This window comes from Micromys minutus (assembly GCF_963924665.1).
Source record: "Micromys minutus genome assembly, chromosome: 17".
Classification (NCBI taxonomy): Eukaryota; Metazoa; Chordata; class Mammalia; order Rodentia; family Muridae; genus Micromys; species Micromys minutus.
Window position 1 is genome coordinate 48,794,360 of NC_137952.1, and position 21,565 is coordinate 48,815,924.

Sequence of the window (21,565 nt, forward strand, 5' to 3'; positions counted from 1 at the left end):
TAATCTCCAGTCACATTCATTTTCCTGTAAATGTCATGATTTCATTTTTTTTCCTTTGTGGCTGCACAAAACTGCATTTTATATATGAACCACGTATCTTCTTTATCCATTTATCCATTGAGGTTCATGTAGGCTGATTCCATCTTGTAGCTATTGTAAAGGCTTTGCAATAAACATGGGTGTGCGAGTATCTCTGTGGTGCACTGATGTAGTGTCCTTCTGGTGCATAGTCAAGAATGGTGTGGTTAGCTGCTGTGGGGACAGTTAGCTCATATGGTAGCTTTATTTTCAGTGTTGGAGCAGCCTCCATACTGTTGTAGCAGATATACCGACTTACGTTTCCACCAGGGGTGAATCAGGAAGGGTTTCTCTTTCCCCATATCCATGCCAGCATTTCATGTTTCTTGTTTTTTCTTGTGTGTGTGTGTGTGTGTGTGTGTGTGTGTGTGTGTGTTTCTTTTCTTGATGCTAGCCATACTGCCCAGGGTAAGATAAGCATCTCAAGCATGTTTTAATTTGCATTTGCCCAATGACTAAAAAAAAAAAAAAAAAAAAACTAAACTAAACACTTATTCAAGTATTCTTTATTTTATTTCTTCTTTTGAGAATATTTTTTTCAGCTCATTGGCACATTTGTTGCTTGAAGGATTGGGGACTTGGGCTGTTTTATCCATTCTCTGTGTTTTTTATATATTAATTCTCTATCTGATATGAACTTGGCTAAGATGTCTCTTGTGCTCTGTAGGTTTTTGTCACTCTGGTGGTTCTTTTCCTTTCTCTGGGGAAGCTTTGTATTTTGGTTCAATACTTCTGTCGGTGTGGCGATTACTTTCGGTGCTGCCAGCATCCTTTGCAGGAAGTCGTCTATGTCCTTATCTTTTCAGGTCTTGTCCATTAAGTTTTATTCTAGAGGTTTCAAAGTTTCAGTTAATAACTTGAGGGTTTTGATCCATTTGAATTAAATTTTGTGCAGGGTAGAAGATCTGGGTCAGATTTATTCTTCTACAGGTAAGTGCTTTCTCCTGTTTTGTTGAGGAGGCTGTCCCCGTGTTTATTCTCCAATGTATGTTTTTGGCATCTTAAGCAAAATATGGCAGGCTGAGGCTGGGTGTGTTTGTTTCTGTTGTGTCCTATTTGTCCCTTTTGTGCCAGTGCGGATTTTGTCACTATGGCTCTGTAACATGATTTGAGATGTGCATCACCCTTCCTGCATAGGACTGCTTTAGCTAATCAATGTTACTTGTGCGTCCATATTTTATTCCATTTTATGTTATGTAAAGAATGTCACTGGGCTTTTTACAGGAGTTACACCCAACCTGTACATCACTTTTAGTAATACAGGCATTCTAATGATATTGATTCTTCTAATCCATACACATATAAATTGCTTTCATCTTCTAGTGTCTTCTACAACATCTTTCTTCTGTCTAAAAATTTTTATTGTAGAAGTCCTCTTTTGTATCCTTGGTAATGTTTATTCCTAAGTATTTTTTTAAGAGTATTGTGAATAAGATTATTTTTCTAACTTTTTCATTACTGATTTATATAAAGACTACTGATTTCTGTGTGTTATATTTTACCTTGCTATTCTACTGAAAGTGCTTATCAGTCCTTAGAGTTTTTGCTGTGTACTTTGTCTTTAAGAATAGAATTTTTCATCTTCAAGTAGAGGTAATTTTACTTGTTCCCTTTGTATCCATTTTCTTTCTCTTGTCTTATTGCTGTAGCGAACACCTCAAGCACTTTGTTGAATCATACTGCATCAGCATTCTTGCCTCATCCTGATTTTAAAGGAAGTGGCTGCAGATTTTCTTCATTTAGTCTAGTGTTGGCTATAGTTCTGTGGCATGTAGCCTTTACTACACTGGCACATTCCTTCTATTCCTGGATTTTTTGGGAATTTTTCAGGAAAGGGTGCTGAACCTCAGCAAAGACCTTTTCTTCGCCTGGTCATGTGGTTTCTATTTACATCTTGTCTTTACATTTATTTGGTTCTGCATTTTGAATCAATCTTGCATCTCCAGAATAAACTAAACTTGGTTATAGTGTGTGACTTCCTGCAAGCTTGAATATGATTTGAAAGAATTTTATTGATAATTTCTGTGTATGTGGTCAACACAGAAATTAGCCTATGTTTTCTTTTTCTAATGTGTTCTAGTTTTATTATTAACATAGTACTGGCCTCTTAAAGTGACTTTGCTGGTATTTCTTCCTTTTCAATTTAGTGGAACAATTTCAGGAGAATGGGTATTGTTTCTACTTTAAGTGTTTGATAGAATCAGCAATGAATCATACAGTCCTGGCCTTCTTTGTGGGGAGAGATTTTTGGTTTTGATTTTTATTACTATTTCAATCTCATTGCTTATTTTAGATCTACTTACATTGTTTGATCTTCCTGATTTAATTTTAATAAGTCATGTGTGTCTAATGATGCATCTATTTCTTTCAGATTTTTCATTTTTGAGAGTATAAGTTTTTAAAATATTCCCTAGTGATCTTATAGATTTATTGGACTCTGTTGTAGCTTTTTCCTCTTCTGGTTCTATTTTATATTGGGTTTTCTCTGTCTTTCCTTTGGTTAAGTTCAATTGGAGATATCAATCTTGTTCATCTTTTCAAAGGACCATTTCTTTATTTGAACAGTTATATGAATGATGATTTTGTTTCCACTGCATTGGCTTCTGCTCTGTTCTTTACTAATTTTTACTGCCTACCACTTTAAGCTCATGCTGGTTTGAGTTTCCACAAGATTTTGAGTAGAATCGAAGTGTTTGAGACCTCTGAATTTTTTTAAACATGAGGATTCACAGCTATAAACTTTCTTCTTAGCATTGCTATATCACAAAACTTCCGGTAAGTTTTTCATTTGATCCTGGAATTATTAAAAACCCAGCCCACTGGCCATTCAAAAAAGAATTGCCAAGTCTCCAGGAATCTTTGTAGTTTCTCTAAACTATTCATTTTTAGTTTTATTCCACTATGATCTGGCAAGATAAAAGAAACTATTTTGGCTGTTTCATGTTTGTAAAGACTTGCTTTGTGACCTAGAATATGTTCTAGTTTAAAGTAGGTCTTGTGGCTGCTACAAAGAACGTATGTTCTGGTTTTCAGATGGAATATTCTGTAGATACATGACACATCCATCTCTCGTTTATAGTTTGTCAAACCCAAAGGGTTTTTTTGTTTTGTTTTGGTTTGGGTTTTTTTGTTGTTGTTTTTGCTTACATTAGTTTGGATGACCTATTTAAAGATCAGATTGAGGTACTGAAGTCACCATGACTATTGCATCAGGACCCATCAGACTACTTTACACTGTGTGCTTTATGAAATTTGGAGTCCCAACATCTAACACACCATTGTTAGATCTTTGTCATGAATTGTTCCTTTCACTAACGTGCAGAGGCCTTCCTAACCTCTTCCCAGTAGGTTTATCTTGGAGTCTACTTTATTAGTTTCCAATAACTTGATAGTCTCCTATCCTTTGACTATAAATTTGTGGCTATCTTTTTATTGGTAAGTTGAAGTCATTTACATTTCGTGTTGTAACTGAGTGATGTACTAAACCCTGTGCTTTATTTTTTTATTATTTATTTATTTTGGTGCTTGTTTTTTCTGGTTAAATCAACTTTTGTTGCTGTTGTTCTTTCTCATTTCTCTCCATCAGCATCAGAGATTTGGTAATTTATTGTGTAGGATATGATGCATTTTTCCCTGTTTCTTGTTTATCCTTTTTCTCATGAAACTCATTATTTTTCATGCTCACATGATTCTTTTTTCTTCTTTGGGATACAGTATCCCTCTAAATAATTCTCTGCAGTGTTCTTGTTTGTCCTGAACTACATTAATTTGTGATTGTTTCTTTAATGTTGTTATTTCTATATCAATTTTTAAAGATGGCTTTGCCGGATGTAGAAACATTGCTGAGCTGCTATTTGCTATGAGAGCATACAATTATTTTTCCAGCTCTTCTTGCAATTTCAGTACAAAGGTGAAGACAAGCAGATGCCTGGTCTCAGTAGCCAACTAAGCTAGCCGGGGTGATTTGGAACCAGTGTGTGGGTACATGTCACCAGAAGTCAAGCTGGAATGTCATTCACTGGAAACCCTCTATTCTATTTTCTAGATAGGGTCTCTCACTGGGACATGGAACTCAACTACCAAGCTATCTTCACATCATTGGCACTGGATTTACAAGAAAGCACTACCACACCTACTTTTTTACCTGAGTTAAATACAATAAAGAGTACCGTTCATAGTAGTACAACAGGGAAAAAAGAAAAAGAAAAAAAAGACTTTTTGTGTCCTTGCAATGCATATGGCTAACTATAGGCTCAGGATGTGGAGGTTCAGTTAAATACATGGGCCCTTATCTTTCTTGTATTTTATGTCAGTGTTGAGACAGTATTGAACAAATGTCTGACATCTGCCATGGTTGTCTTTGTGGGTTAGGGGTATTGGGTTTTTGAGACAGGGTTCTTTTATGTAACTCTGCTGTCCCAGAATCTGCTCTCTATACCAGGCTGGCTGCAAACTCAGAGATTCATCTGCTTCTGCCCGCCAAGTGCTAAGAGTAAAAGTGTGAGGCACTATGTATGGCTCAGTATTGGCTTTATTTCTCTGAATACTAGAGTCCTCTTCTGGCCACACTTAGATCTGTGTGGCTAATGTTCTAGGTAGCAAAGAGCTAGGAAGGGATCTCCCAAATGTGTTGAGAGTGAAGAAGATAGCTATAACACTGAAATCCCCAGAGGAAAAGGATCTACTTTCACACTCAGGGTGCTAAAAGCATGGAACTGTCGTTGGCCTATAGGCCTATGGAGTTCCAACATCCTCAAGTTCCACAGTGATGGATAACAAATGGCTAGAACCAGAAGCTGACCTGCTGATGTGAGACCCATTGTGCTCTGGGCTACACACATTCTCTCTGTGCTGACCCACCTGCTGATGTGAGACCTGTTTGCTCTGGGCTACACACTTTCCACATTTCACTGCCCAAGAAGAGAATACTCATCCCTGTACACTTTGGTTCTCAAACTCTGTTCTTCTGGGTTTGCACAACTGCCTGACAGGGATGCCTTCCACTCTGGAGCTGTGGTGAATTCAATGCAAGCTGCCTGTCTTCTGATTAGTCTTTCCCAATCATCTGACATCAGCATAGCTCATTTCTTTTTTTATTTCTTCATTGGATATATTTTATTTACATTTCAAACATTACCTCTTTCCTGGATTCCCCTCCATAAACATACTATCCCAACACCACCCCCTCCCCCTGCTTCTGTGAGGGTGCTCCATGCACCTTCCCCTCTTACCTCTCTGCCCTAATATTCCCCTACACTGGGGCATTGAGCCTTGGCAGGACCACGGGCTTCTTCTCCCATTCATGCCCAACAAGGCCATCCTATGCTACATATGCAGCTAGAGACATGAGTCCATCCATGTGTACACTTTGGATAGTAGTTGAGTCCCTGGGAGCTCTGGTTGGTTGGAATTGTTGTTCTTATGGGGTTGTAAAAACCTTAAGCTTTAATTCTTTCTCTAACTCCTCCATTGGGTACATGGTTCTCAGTTCAATGGTTGGCTGTGAGTATCTGCCTCTGTATTTGACATGATTTGGCAGAGACAGGTATATCAGGCTCCTGACAGCATGTACTCCTTGGGATCGGCAATATTGTCTTCCTCTACTCAAAAGATAAACAGGCTGAGAAAGAAATTAGGGAATTTACACCCTTCCCTATAATCACAAATATTATAAAATACCTTGATACAACTCTAACCAAGAAAGTAAATGATCTGTCTCTGAACTTCAAGTCTCAAAAGAGAAATTGAAAAAGACCTCAGAGGATGGAAAGATCTCCCATGTTCATGAATACACAGGATTAATATAGTAAAAATGGCCATCTTGCCAAAAGCAATCCACAGGTTCAATGCAATCTCCATCAAAATTCCAACTCAATTCTTCATAGACTCTAGAAAGAGCAATTTGCAAATTTATTTGGAATTAAAAAAAAAACTCAGGATAGCAAAATCTATTCTCAAAAATAAAAGAACTTCTGGGGGAATCACCATCCCTGACCTCAAGCTGTGTTAAAGAGCAATAGGAAAAAAAAACTGTATGGTATTAGAGACAGAAAGGTAGATCAATCGAATAGAATTGAAGACTCAGAAATGAAGCCATACACCTATGATCACTTGATCTTTGACAAAAGAGCTGAAACCATCCAATGGGGAAAAAAGATAGCATTTTCAACAAATGGTTCTGGTCCAACTGGCAGTCAACATGTAAAAGAATGCACATTGATCCATTCTTATCACCCGGTACAAAGTCCAAGTGGATCAAGGACTTCCACATAAAACCAGAGATAAACTAATAGAATAGAAAGTGGAGAAGAGCTTCAAACACCTGGGCACTGGGGAAATTTTCCTGAACAGAACACCAAAAGCTTATGCTTTAAGATCAAGAGTTGACCTCATAAAATTGCAAACGTCTTTAAGGCAAAGGACACTGTCATTAGGACAAAATAGCATCCAACAGATTGGGAAAAGATCTCTGCCAATCCTCCATCCAATAGAGGGCTAATATCCAATATATATATATAAAGAACTCAAGAAGTTAGACTCCAGAGAATCAAAGAACCCTATTAAAAATGGGGTACAGAGCTAAACAGAATTCCCAACTGAGAAATATCAAATGGCCGAGAAGCACCTATAGAATTGTTCAACATCCTTAGTCATCAGGGAAATGCAAATCAAAACAACCCTGAGATTCTACCTCTCACCAGACAGAATGGTTAATTCCAAACCTCAGGTGACAGCAGATGCTGGCGAGGATATGGAGAAAGAGGAACACTCCTCTGTTGTTGGTGGGATTGTAAGATGGTACAACCACTCTGGAAATCAGTCTGGTGGTTCCTCAGAAAACTGGACATACTACTACCTGAGGAATCAGCTATACCTCTCCTGGGCATATACCCAAAAGATGCTCCCTCATATAACAACGACATATGTTCTACTATGTTCCTTGCAGCCTTATTTATAATACCCAGAAGCTGGAAAGAACCCAGATGTCCTTCAACAGAGGAATGGATACAGAAAAAGTGGTACATTTACACAATGGAGTACTACTCAGCATACCTCTGTTTTAAGCATAAGATGTTTCTCTCAAAATGGCACCTGGCCCCTGATGTCCAAGTCCTACAGTGTGCTCGATCTGGGTTGCTTTACTGCCAGTTCATCTTTTAAAGGAGTTACTACCTCACTTAAATCTGTGATGAGTTTTGAGATCTATGAGGACCATGGTCTTTCCCTAATTGTAGGAGACAGGATTGTAGTTTGTTTCACTTGGCTGCTTGGTTTGACTTTTGGAGGCACTGTCTGCTTTCCCTCTCCATCCTGGGGAACTTACAGATGGAACTGTGTGGCTTGGCTTCCTTTGTGTGTTTTCCTATAATTTTCTCTGCAGTTCAAGCATTCTACCATGACCTGTGTGGCTTTTGAGAGCTCCTCGTTGCTTCCTCTCCTCGGAGATTTCTTGTTTCTTGTCCTTGACTCTCCTCCTTCAGTGAGCCACACGGTCAGCTTCTAGTCCACCATCTTACCTAAGGTTTGCTTTTCTCAATCCACGTCTTCTCTTCTCAGATGAACGTACATTGCAGACACAGGATGCGGCCTCTCCAGGGTTCAATTCTTTCCACCATCACTATTACTTTGAGCTTCACAGCTGGTATTTAGACAATGTTACTCTGAGAGAGCTTTTTTGATTTTCTGGGATTGTTGATCAGTGCCTATTACATTTACTATTGTAGTTACTATTTACTTTTATAATAGAAAAGTTGTCACTTTCTTTCTAATTAGTACTGCAGTCCAGCTCAGAAGAAGGTTATGGGTGAGCAATGTCCAAGATTTTCAGACATGATGAGAAATGTTAGGAGCCTCAGTTCATCAGTCCATCCATCCATCCAAATCAAGCTTGGAACAACTAAATTCAGGTTTCAGACAGAGAAAAGATTTATACTCTCATATCCCCCCCCCCACACACACACTTAAAAGCTAAGACATTATTGGGAGGCCAGATAGTATATTAATTTACAGGGAATTGAGTGCAAACCACTGTACAACATCATCTGACAGACTGAAATCTGTGTCCTGAAATTCTTCAATGTTTTGTCACCATAGGCAAAGACTTCTAAAAATCATAAAATGAACAGAAAGAAGTGGAACACAAGGGGACTTTCAAGTGCTTGCATTTCCTAGTGATATTGTTGAGCACCTAAGTCTACGGTTATGCTCATGCATGTGTCTGTGAGTGTGTGTGCATGTGCACTCTCACAAGCACATGTGCATGCTCTCTCTTCTATCATGTGTAAGTTCCTTTAAGAACTTGGTTACAAACCTGGCAAGGTAATTTCTAAGGTATTTATATAGTAATTGTATGGTCTTCTAATATTAGTATTCCCATCATTTCTTCAATCCATTCTAGATTCATTTCCCTACCTCCATATGGATTTGCCCTCATTCAATGAGAAGGCTTGCAAGTCACTGCAATGATCTCGTTTGTCTTAGCACCTACATTTTAAACTTAAGATATTTCATACCAGGGTTGTAATACTCCGCAAAACATGTAGATGGTTAAAATTTCTCAATGATTATAAATTTGATATTATCTATAAATTGTATTCTGTATCTATTGAGAATGAAAATCATTTGAAGAAAAGGCCTACTTGTTTCCTTTGGTTATTGTTGCTATGAAGAACAATGATACAACAAAGGAAAGCCTTAGATTACATTGTTCTTTCTTCCAAAACTGTCCAAATACCATTTATTGTACCAACTAATTTGTTTTCATCGTATCTTTTGCAACAATTTTCTTCGCTTTTCAAATGGTAAATAGTCCCTTTGGTTCAAGATAATGTAACTGAAAAAAATGGGAAAAAGAAACCTCAGTTCTACTAATATGTATTTATTCAGATATTTGGACTGTTTCCATCTTGTGAAAATAAGGGTTCATTTTCCCTGACCTCTTATCTTGAAACTGCTCTGTGAGTTCTCACATTTGTGCCTATCTCCTTGTTAAATTGTTTCAGCATGGTAATATGTTCAGTTCGATTGCCAGTGCCACTGATGCTGCCATCAATCATGGATGAACATGTAAGAGCTGGGAGACAAATGAGATACTTCCCTATCTTCTTTAGCCTTGCACACTTTGCCCCTCTCGAATATACCCTTAGTATAAAGTATGTTCCAGACAAGTCTGAGATCAGTCATTCACTAAGGCTGAACTCTCCTGCTCTACAGAAAAAGCAAAGCTCAGACAGAAGATTGTCAGCACCACGGACAGAGTCCACTTCTCCAGAGGAAGCTTAAGTGGCCTTCTTAAGCTTTCTTCCCTGACTTGTAGTGGTTATGTTTCTCGTTTGTTTGTTTGTTTGTATTGTTTTGAGGTTTTGTTGTTTTTGTTTTTCTGGTAATCCCTTCTACACACCACCTTCTGATCATCCAATTTTTCCGATTTTGACTTCTAAGTGGTTCTGGAGAAGTCCTAAAAATTCCAACTGTCCCATTTCCCCTGGCCTTTTAATAGCATTGTATGGAGATGTCTCATATATTTTCTTCCATGATGTGTTATTTTTTTCTGTTTGTCTATATTGATATCTCCATTCTTCTAGCCAATCTCAGAAAGGCTGGAAAGTTGTTAACTGTATTCATAATAAGATTTGTGTTTTAAAACATAACAGGTTTAATGTATACGTATTTAACAAATTCAACATGTATAAAACGTATCCAGGCTGACAACAAGTAAGAAATGAAGTATATAGATAAACCTACTGACACAGCATGAGGGGACCAAGAAAATCAAAAGAAGCACAGCAAAATCATAGAGACTAGCAATGCACTGGCTCCATGGTACTTATGGGTTTAAAGAAGTAGGATAGTGGTTAGTTATATCTGAAGACTCTTAGGCAAAAATCTTGCAACATTTGGTAAAGGAACATAGGCTGAGCCACTAAAGGACAAAGCGGATAATATAAAGTTGCGACCCAACATTCCTGTCCCAATCTGAAATTTTAAAGTAATTCCTCCTGTTGTCTGAATTCAGTGGGAAGCCATAGAGAAAGAAATCTAATTAACATGGTTCATGCACTTCACCAAAAAAAAAACAGAAAACCCAGAAATAACAATACATATATAACATTGTTGGGGTTCACATTAATAAATGTCAAAAAATCATTAAAAGAATGTAAACTTTAATTGTACTGCATAACTCAAGTTTTTCAGTATTCACTGACTGGTTATACTAGTAAGTAGTTGATTCTCCATCTCCTGATCAGACATTTTACCTTCTTTCAAGCATCAAAGACAATCACTTTCTGAGGAATCCCTCACTCCACACCACTCAAACAGTAAATCAAACAATATTGAGCTCCCCATTGTTTAATGCTTTGGCAAAAATTAAATGCCTTCAGACCAGTATATTTAGCCCCACATGTAAACGGGTCACTTCACATTCTACTAAAACCTCTCCTTCAATCCATTCTATGACTTAGCTTTTGAAATTCTCCTTGATTGGGAGTGAGCATAATCCTTAAAGTCTGGGAACGGCCACAGTGCTGTGGGCTTTTGACAAATCACCTCAGCTGAAAGGCACAAGCTCATTTTCCTTATTCATTCATCTGTTCTTGCTGAGGAGAGTTACCAGGTCCTCTTTGTACATGTCTGGAAAATGAGAGGAGAAATAATAAGGGCACCTTGAAGAGACGATGTGATTATACATACCGCATCGTGGGCGGTGGTGAAAACTGGGATGATTTTTGCCATCTCATGTGGAACTCGGGACAGGAGTCCTTTGTCCTTTCTTTGCCAGTAAAAGAAACATGAAGATGCATTCTAATGATTATTTTTATCACCATTTAATCCTGGCGTTTACATACTGTTCCAGGACAAATGACTAATGGCTTCCACTAATGAAAATCTAACCTGGATCTGGGTATGGCTAATACTCATCTGCTGAGCAAACCTCCCATCAACAAGTCCACAGGCTTAAGTTGGTGGCATGCTGCCAACTAAGAGCTACAAGGCTACTGAGTCCATAGGAAGAAATGATCCTTCTTAACATCCACAAAGAACCACTACATCACACGCTGCTCCCTCTGGTCATCCAGTAGAGTATATGGCGGTCTACACCATTTCTACAGCTTGAGCATGATTTTAGTTAACATCTTCCAGTGTAGTTCTGCACCGTAAGTTATCTCTTACCCCAAAGCTTTACCTATATCTGATAAATGGCTGTTCTCATGGCATCCATGGTTTCTGTTAGCCTAAAATCTTTGATCCTTCTCAAGAGAAAAGTCCCTTATTTTCCTTGGTGTAAACAAACATTCTCACTCCTGGTGGTTTGGTGTAGAATGGGGTCAGAAATTTACCCAAACAAAGGTGCCATATACAGGTCTAGCCAGATAATTGATCCTAATACTTCACTCCTGTCCTTAAGGAAGGGTTGGCTACATGCTATAAACAAGTGAATGATCCACTCATACAAAATTGTGTAAAAGTTATTGAAAGAAGCTATTTGTTCAAAAAATAATACCAAAAAGAAAAGAAAAGACTCTAAAAGTAAAAAAAAAAAAGGTCTCTCTTGATCTGGCTGTCACCAAGCCTGTCAGCATTGCTTTGCACCAAAATATAAGGACAAATCTAGGCTATAGAGTACAGGATAATTTGTGGTAACATAGCTAATTTCTACATTTTGCATAAGCACACGTCTATGATCCAAGCACCATCACATTGTTCTTGTAGTTGGTATTTTTTTTTTACAGTGTATGAGATACTTACAGGGAAGAATATTAGTCTAAACATTATGTTAGTCACAGTCTAATCAAGTAATCTTCATCCCAATTAACACAGGATGTGGTGACTTACTTCTAGCTAACAATTAAAATAATTCAATGCTAAGGTCCAAGGAGCCTTCACTTCTAACCTCAGCTTCTTCCTTCTCTGCATCTTTCTTCTTAACATCTCTAGGATGTAGACAGATTTGTACTGCATGAATATCTAACTATATTCAGGCCTGCTGATTTTGACTCCTGGGATTCTTCTGTGAGTGGCTTTTCAGCAAAGTACTCGACATTTGCAAACATTTTTACCACCCAAGAAGAGACTAACTACCAACATGGCTATTTTGTGTTATTAGCTATGGACGATATGCCTTTCTTTAAAAGTTTGTGTTCTGAAAGTCTGTGTTTAATACATGTGTATGTTTTCTAGTAATTTACAGAACATGCCCTCTGTAAATGTTACTTGACTATGCTTGGTTAAAAAAATATTATAAAAAATATCTCTATGGCAAAATGAAGAGATCTCTTCATTATGGGTTGTTCAAACAAGAAGTCCCCAACTCAGGTGACTTTAAGAGCCAGGTGAAGAGTGTGAACTTCACAAATCAGGGGCTAAGCATTAGTGATGCAACTGAGCAACACAAATGCAAGGGCCAAGAGCCACCAACTCAAGCTAACTGCAACGACAGCCAAATCTTTGCTGACACCAGAAGCTCCAACCCTGAACCTTTCAAGAAAACTATCAACTTTTAAGAGGTTGTGACTATTTTGGTTATCACTGTAATCCACAGAAAATCTCTCCAGGAAGAAACCACTAGTATGTGTAACTTCTGGAACAGATTTGCGTGTGGTGGGGTGTTCTGCTGGAAATTCAGTACGTTCTACAGCCATACCACTTGGAACATGCCTTGTTTTGTCCAACCTTAGAAACTAAGCAGGCCTGATAAGCTGTTGAATGGGAGAAATTAAGTACACTCTAAGTAGGCTCCATACTAACATAATTTTAGTACAAATGTTTGTTTTCCTTGAAGTGAACCTGCAACCTGCAACCTTGCAACCTAAGGACTCCAGACCTGAATAGAATTGAGGAGGAAAAGATAAACCTACAAAGTTATTATGGATGGTTTCAGATGGTTAATTCTTGAAATATCTGTTTGTAAAGATATGCCTTTGGTTCATTCTCTTCTATATTCTGTGAAGGTAAAATAGATATTACATGATGATGTTTCCCAAAATAGATCATGTCAATTTTTTTAAAGTCATGACAAGATAGAATGCTTCAAAGGAATAAAAATGCTATACCTGAGCATATCACCATAAGGCTGAAACACCTTCCAACATAACAAATAACATTAAATGTCAATTGTATGCTGAAACTGATCATACACATTGATTCTAGACAGTGAGCATTTAAAACATTCAGGCCAAAGCCAAAAGTATCCTAAAATGTTATTTGAGAATTGGTCTTAGAGAAAGCTATGTTTGAACTTTTATTTTTATCCAAAGGGTTTTTCTAATTATCCCAGTTTAAATGTTCTAAAGGAGCCATTTTGTTGTCTGTGAATTATTTATCTGTTATAGGTAGTTTGAGCCTCACAAGCAAATGAGTCCTTATTAAAGGCAATTTCCATAATCCTTCAAAGAGTGGATTGTGGAAGATTCCCTGCATTTCTTTAAAGATCTAGAGAAAGAAAAGGGAAGGAACACAGGTAGAGAATTCATGAATAGCTAATCACTTTCTACAGACAATAAGTAACATTCCAGTGAGCCCTATGAAATAACTAATTAATTTTTGAGGTGAGCAAACATTATTCTGTAGCCCTCTAGACCTGAGGAGGACTCTAAAGACAGTGAATAGCAACATGTTTTTAATTTTCCAAAGAAGATTAAAAGAAACCTTGGCCCTCATTGTGTAGCTCCTTCAAATATTATCAAAATAACAGAAGCTAAATTAGCAGAAGGAACAAATTTTTCAACACCTTGGAAAATAAGAAAGCAAGTACCTTTTTGTTAATGAAGAGTTGATTAATCTGAAGAAGTCTGAGGATGTGTTGATGACATTGCAAGGTAAACACCACCTGATACTCTCTGGACTGACTGTTTTCCTAACAGTAAAATGCTTGAATTGCTATGCATTCTCCTCACTGTACTGATTTAAGATGACTTTGAAAACAAAAGCCATCTGAAGATTCTCAGGGTAAAGAAAAATAGACTCAGATCATTTAAGGAAAACCCATTAAACTGGTAAAAAGATATAGGAATTTGAGAGAAGAGCAAACATCCCAGTAATGTGTAGGCATGAGTGTAACCTGAACATGTGAGTTATATGTGTCAAGTGCCTGAATCTTACATCACAGCAAGTGCAAAAGGATCCATTCCGTACCACGGAAAATAGGAACACAGGTGGCCAGAATATGGCAGAAACAGAGAGAGGAAATGACTGAGGAAATCTTGAGAATGGGTTGGTGGAGCAAAACAGAAAGGACAGAGATGGTGGGAAGAACCTACCAGCAAGACACAACAGCACAGTGTGTTAATAGAAAAACCAAAGCTACTAAGTGAGATGGCATTGTTGCATTCAAGTGTCAAATGAATACCCCCAAAATGGCCACACACTTTGGTTTGATAAGATTGTGTATTTTTTAAATAGGTTATTTTGTAATCCAGATTAGCCTTCTTCTGCCTCCAATCCCAGCTGCTGAGATTAAAAACATACACCAGACTCAGTCAGGGCTCTATTTAAGTTCTGACTTTAACTCATACATGCCTATTTCCCTTCTGGTTACACTACAGTCTGGGTAAGAAAAATCAACAGCAAAATTAGGTATCTTCTCCCGTGGTCCAAACAATATGCACAGGTCCAGAAGTCCTTCTTGGGGATGACTTTGTCTTGCTCCCCATCCCTGACACAGTAGACTTTCCCTTGACTTGAAGGTTTGTAGCTCTGAAGTCTTCTTTGCTAGAGAAATCTGAATATGCCTGTATAGGAAAATCTCAATCTTGTCCCAGGTAGTTTTTGTTCGTGTGTGTGTGTGTGTGTGTGTGTGTGTGTGTGTGTGTGTGTGTGTGTTTATAAAATGGAAATATTATGGACATTGTAAAATGTCTTCAACGAGAGATTTGGGCTTGGTGACATATATTAGCCATTAACCTATGTTGTTGCTAGAGCTATAACAGAAAATAAATGGAAAAGACTCAAAGATCTCAATGGTTTTCATATTTAAAACTGACTGCCAACACTTGTCAGTTATTTTCTCAAGTCTGCCATCTTAGGGACATATAAGAAGGCTGGAGGAGGCTTGTGGGCAGTGACCTCTTAGCCATTGCAATACCTTCAACACCCTTGGAGCCAGTGATGCTTTACACCACAGCATGGCCTTTAGCATCTCTGAAAGCACAGTTCGAGATCTAAGGATGCCCAAACTCAGTTTCCATAGGTGGAGAGGTGTGGGTTACAAAGATTCAATAGTTTAGCCAAGGGCATCCACTGACAGGCACAGCAGAACTTGCAGTGGTTTCTGGGTAATGCTACCATCCTATCTCCTCTCACCAGTTGGCTTTCTCTGTCTGAATCTATTGATTTTAGAAAATAGTTTAGATAATCATACTTCTCTAGAAGAGCAAATTTGTGCACACTGAAGGTCTATTTACATTTCAAACACCAATCAAATATTTCAGTGCATTTCCTCCACTGGCATATGATACCTTAGTGCATTAAAATTTCAGCATCTGCATCACAAAACTCGGTTTTCATTCTTCTGTGCTGACAATATTGTGATAAATTATACACTACATAAACCACTCCAGACTTCAGGGCATCAGAATGCTGGCTCAGCAGCTAAGAGCACTTATTGCTCTTGCATGGGACCTGCTTCCCGTTCCCAGCATCCACATAATAGCTCACAACTGTAACTCCAGTTCCAGAGGATCTAATGCCTTCTTCCTAACCGCAGAAGGTAGCAGGCATGCATGTGGTATACATACATACATGCAGGCAAGAAACCCAAGTGCATATTTTTTTTAACAAAAGACAACACACTTCAATCAGTTATCCAGGTTTTACTCAGACTGTATCTGTTTTTACAACTTTAATTATTCAAATATAGACACATCCTGGTCCACTTGCTATTGCTGTAACAACTACCTCAAATGATCTGAATAATAAAAAGATTTCTTGAGCTCCCAGTGTGGGCTATTAAGAAGTCCAAAATCATGGCACCCTAACATGATGGAAAGCATCCTGTGAGATGGTAAAAGCTACTCGGGCAAAGCGTGCATGTATGGCGAAGTCATCTCTGCTCTCAGTGAATACCTCATTAATCTGTAACTGGAGTAATCCACCAGTGAGGGCGGAATCCTCAGTATCCAGCCCTCTCAACAGCCGCAGCACCTCCCACCACCGCCAAGGCAATCAAATCCCAATAGGATTTCCGGGTGAGAATAACCATGGCGGTAGACTGAGCTCACAATGGCATTTCATCCTTGATGTTTAATTAGGAAATGAAGCATTGCTCATTGGCTCCAGAGAAATTAATACATAATCTAAATAGATGGTAATTTCAGAGAGATTTAGCACTGCCATTTTCCAGCACCTATAATCTTCTAAATTGACTTATTTGATGCTCTTCAGAACTGTTTTCTAAAGGCTCAGTTAGGTTTGTATCTCTGTGGCTGCTTTTTAAATGCTCTCCCCAATGGTGATTTATCTAATGTAATGTTCACATTCGATGCCATTTTTCTCAAATGACAATACAGGAGAGGAGGAACCATGCGGTTATTGCTCCACGCTAAACAAGTACTTTGGTTCAAAAGGTGGACGAACAGTAAGGAACTCAAAAGCAGAGGAAGAGTTGAAGGCCTCTGGGTAAGGAATCCTTGTCACAGCAGATAGTTGATATGGTACAGTGACAAAAAGAAAGCATTCTTGGCAGAAATGAGCTAATGTGTGCAGCTCCAAACTGAGGCTTCAGGGCTGGTTTCATTAATAGTTTTCTAAAACCCTTGTTCCCACTCTGGAATCCTCTCTACCAAACCTTCCCAATGCCTCTCCTGGTTGTCTTAAAGAAATTCAAACAAAATTGATGGTGTAGTGTGGTGAAGACTACAGTTGGATAGAAACCATCTGCAATGCTTGCTTATATTTCTCTGGCATTGCTGGGGAGCAGCTATGTCAGTGAAGACAGTGTGCCTTGCACACTAAGCACGTTCATGCTCACCAGTTCTGTGTCTCCTGTCTACACTGTGACTTCGTGCTAAGGGGGAGAGTGGAGTAGGTGTGGTTGGGTGTGGTGGGCTGTGTCAATGTTAGAAACTCTAGTCTCAGTCTCTCTCTCTCTCTCTCTCTCTCTCTCTCTTCCTCCCTCTTTCCCAGGCAAAAGCATCTTCTTGATTATCCAATTCATAGCAGGATTTTTTAACTTTGGTGTTAAATGGTAAGAAACAATGTAAATATGCTGGATACCAGCTAAATATTACCCACAGCGAGGGTCCGAGTTCCCTTACAGCAGGACGATCCACTTTCTCACCCTAGAGCTGGAAGGGGAAGTCAGACCTCAGCAGTTGACCGGACCTGGACCACAGCTCTCCCTGTGCCTACTCAGCCTGGATTATCCTGCAGGCAGACTCTTAACAGGAATCCTGACCTAGCACCTGGGATGGGTGACTACACTTCCTTTAAACTCTCACATTCTTGGTCCTGTCTCCCAGCATAAGCATCACGTCTCCCTTGGCAGTCTTGAGATGCAGGTGCAGCGCTGACTCTGGAGGAGTCTCTCCTAATAGCCATCGCACATTGGGGGAGGGCAGTCCGGACTCCTGCTGGACTGCCAGATGTTTCTGCCCTCCTTGGAACATGAGGAAAAGAACAGAGAGAAAAAGCTCCCTTCTGCCCCCATGAGTCACCTCTGGAAGGATGCTCTTCCCAGCCTGGGATTTGCCCAAAGTGGAGGGGGCGGGAAGGATCAAATTTGCTTTGTTACTGGGAGAAAGGGCGAGAGGGGTGGAGAGGGAAAAAGAGGAGAAAGAAGTGAGAAAAGGGAAGAGAGGAAAAGGAAAACGATATGAGGAAAGAGAGGAGAGTTATTTTTGCAGCTGAAGACTACCAAAGAGCAACAGGGAGCGGCCGGGTCGCCCGCTCCCCTCGGGGCCTCTGAAGCTGCACGCACCCGTAATTCCCTTCCTGGAGCTGTGCAGATTTCCACAAACAATGACATCACCGGGCGCCAGCGGCGGGTTGGCAGCGGGGGGATTTTCCTGGGCGCGCAGCGGGGCGGGCGGAGCAAAGCAGCTCCTGGCTGGCGGGGGCGCAGGCTCAAGGCGCCCCCGGGAACCGGGCAGCCAGCTGGGCAGGGGAGGGCGGGGGCGGGCGGGGGCGGGCTCGGGGCGGCCCGGGGCGGGGCCCGCCGATCCTCTGGCCTCCATTGGCCGCTGGCGGGCGCGCGTCACCCGGGCTGGCGCTCGCCTCCAGCCCTCTGGAATTGGAGCCGAGGAGGAGCTGAAAATGCAGATTTAGCATCAAGCACAGACACACACTAGCTCTTTCTCTCGGGTACACACAGCTCCGCACATTTGCACCCCTGCCAGCCAGCCGGGCTGCGCGACTCCACGGCTTCCCTGGTAGCCAGCTGCTGGTGGACAGCGCACAGATTTGCTGTTTGCCAAGCTTGCCAAGCTTCTCTTCTGCCTCTTTTGCTATACAAAGATTTTTTTTTTAAAGCAAAACAGAAACAAAAACTACATACCTATTTTTTATTTGTATCTTCCCTCTTCGTCCCCTGCTCCACCACCCTGCGCGCCTCCTAGCTCCACTTTTCGCTCCCAAAAAAAGGATGGAGGGCGGTTGTGGATCCCAGTGGAAGGCGGCCGGGCTCCTCTTCTGTGTCATGGTTTTTGCGTCTGCTGAGAGACCCGTCTTCACAAATCATTTTCTTGTGGAGTTGCATAAAGACGGAGAGGAAGAGGCTCGCCAAGTTGCAGCAGAACACGGCTTTGGAGTCCGAAAGGTAAGATTTTTTTTCCCCCACGCATTTCACATGTTGTTTCCAGAGGAGGGACAGCCTTGCGCAATCTGGTTGCAGATTTGCAAGTTTTCCCTTTTTTATGCTATGCAGCTATTCTGCCATCGGTTCTCAAACACGACATTGCCTCCGGTGATCTTTCATGGGTTATGTAATTAAAATGTCCTTCATCTGTATTAGAAAGGTCAGAGAAATAATTTGTTGGTGTTTGACTTGATGGGGGCAAAAATAGGACCGCGCCTTGCAAAGGATGCTGTGCGCCCCGGCTGCTGTCCGAGGTACCAAGTTCTCTAGGCTGCCTAGGGACAGAGGGAGAGTCCAAAGCAGCTGGGCTTGACGGCTGCTTTGCCAGGGAAGTCTCCCAGCCCCCCACGCCCCAGAGAAAGAATAGTTTCCCACTGACGTGTTTCAAAGATTGAGCGTTGCAATTCACCTCAGTTTTCCGACCCACACCTAGAGGACTTCTTTCCCAGCAACTTTAGTCCCTGCTTTTTTTTTTTTTTTTTTTTTTTTTTTTTTTTTTTTTTTTTTTTTTTTTGTCCAGCGGACAAGAGCTTTCTGACTTGGAAACATGGACGGAGTTCTCTGTCTAAAACGAGTGCTGAACTTGTGCGTGGCCCCTGCCCACGACCTCCCACTCCCGAATCTCAATCCTGTTTAGAGTTCTTAATTTGCTTCTGTAGGACACCACACTGCCAAGAGAGATAGAGTCTGAGGGGGATTCCCCAAAGAAAAGTCGAGGTGTCCTCTCCTGGTGTGTGGGGAGCCCGCATGGTTTTCCCCAAAGAGCAAGGGGATCCCCATTCGAAGAAGTTGTCTAAGTTGAACTGTTTGGAGAAGGTTTCGAGCTTTGGGTGCCTCTGGCAACCCCTGGAGAAGTTAAGGTATTCCTCGGGTGAACAGAGGAGAAGCATACATTTGGCGGGGAGCATGCCTGACCTGTTTGTTCTTCCTGTGAAATATCTATATCCCAGATCTGGAGTGTCCCTAGGGAACCTGGCACCGCTAGGGGAGAGGGATGCAAGGAGAAGCCAGACTGAGGGAAACAGAAGGTCAAAGAATGCAGCTTGGTACCCGTGGGCCGTCTTCTCCCTCCTGATCCAGCAAGAAACGAGGCTCCCTGGAAGGGCAGCACAGGCTGGTCTCCTCTGTTAGAACTTCCTATGCCTTTTGCTGGGTTCCCAGCCACTAGGTCTACTCCTTCAGGAGCGCAGGGCTCTCCCGCCTACACTTACTAGGCTAGCAGCGCGTATTCTACCTCAGCTGCATTTGGCAGCAAGTTTCACAGAGGTCCTGGAAGAAGCTGCGGGTGGCGCGCGGGCGGGTCTCACACAGAGAGAACTAGTTGCTCCCAAGAAGTGTGGGAGGAGCAGGGGAGACCTGGCTCCTGCTGGTAGAGCAGTCTGCTGCCCCCCCTGCCCCACAGAGACTGTTTTCAAAAGACACCCAACCCTGAAAACAAGCGGATACCCCACTTGACCTCACTCCCCCTCCCAAAAAATACTGGCAAAATCTAGAGTCCCAGTGCCATTAGCTATGAATGATTATAGTTAGCCGATATCTGACAGTGAGAACTTCTGTGTGTCAGAAACGTTGCATACTTTCCCTTTTGAAAAAAAAAAATTATTTCATTATCGTTTGTGCGCGCGCGCGTGTGTGCGTGCGTGCGTGCGTGCGCGCTTGTGTGCGCGTGTATATAGGCAGGCAGAAGCCGGAGCCCGCATTCCAGAAGGTTGTGAACTGCTTCACGTGAACCCTCAGAACTGTATGCACCCTTAACTCTTGAGTTCTCTCTCCAACCCGCTTAAATACATTCTTATTTAACCTCAAAAACAGCAAGAATTTTTTTTTCTAGAAAACCCTTGCTAGGCGTTGATGGGACTTTTGGGGCTACTCTAGGAAGGGAGGAGGTAGCAAGATCTTTAATTCTTCTGTAGCCGTGTAACCCTACCTGTGGGTGCCTTCTGTGTTAGCCCTTTCTAACAGGGAAGGCAGACTCTGTCTGCTGCAGTGGTTTTCCATCTCCTTTCTTTCCCTCTTGAAAACACATCCTTGGGATCTGATGCTAAAAACTTAATCAAAGGTAGGTATAGCCAAGCCTGCTAATGGCTAACCTCGTCAATTTTCCAATATGTTTTTTTTTCTCCTAATGGCAATAAATAACTCAATGAGCGCTTAACCGTTGTAATGGCGAGATTGAAGCTATGAAGTATAGAGATAATCTTACGGTTTATTGGCAATTTGGGCAGACTTTGAACCAAAGGATACATGTACTTTGGGGTTGACTATTTCTTCCCATTACTTCTTTCTTGGAGAGGAGGTTGCTGATTTTTGAATTGGAATATCAAGCTGCAATTCCTGCCTCTGAAGAACAACAGGCTTTTGATTTGGTGTCTCTTTTTTCCTCTCCTCGTCCTCTCAGATAGTACCTCCTAAGTATATCCTAGACTTTTGCCCTGATGCATATTCAAGGGCTAATCTGTGTATGATCAGGTATTTCTGCCTGAAGAAGCATCGAGGCCCAGTGCACAAAGAGCCTCTTCAATGAGCCCTCTTTTTCTTTGGATCCACATGCTGTTGATCCTTCAGGACCTGGACTTAAATCTTGCCTGGTGCTATAGCCATCCTTTCCTTCTCCCGGCAGTCCACAAGGAACAGCTGCTGTCCTCTGTCCTATTCACAGTCACTCATGGGAAGTCAAGCACTCAGAGCCGACATCCT

General features: G+C 41.0%; 1 protein-coding gene across 2 annotated transcripts in view; it reads left to right on the plus strand.

Moving 5' to 3' along the window:
* Window positions 1–18,655: 18,655 nt before the first annotated feature.
* The window catches only part of PCSK2 (proprotein convertase subtilisin/kexin type 2), a gene marked incomplete at both ends in the record, with an annotated part of 224,750 nt that continues 221,840 nt past the window's right edge, over window positions 18,656–21,565 (plus strand). For both annotated transcript variants that reach the window (XM_080931075.1, XM_080931076.1), the window contains one exon: window positions 18,656–18,829. In XM_080931075.1, the coding sequence (XP_080787201.1) occupies window positions 18,656–18,829 (174 nt within the window). The remainder of the gene's footprint in view (window positions 18,830–21,565) is intronic.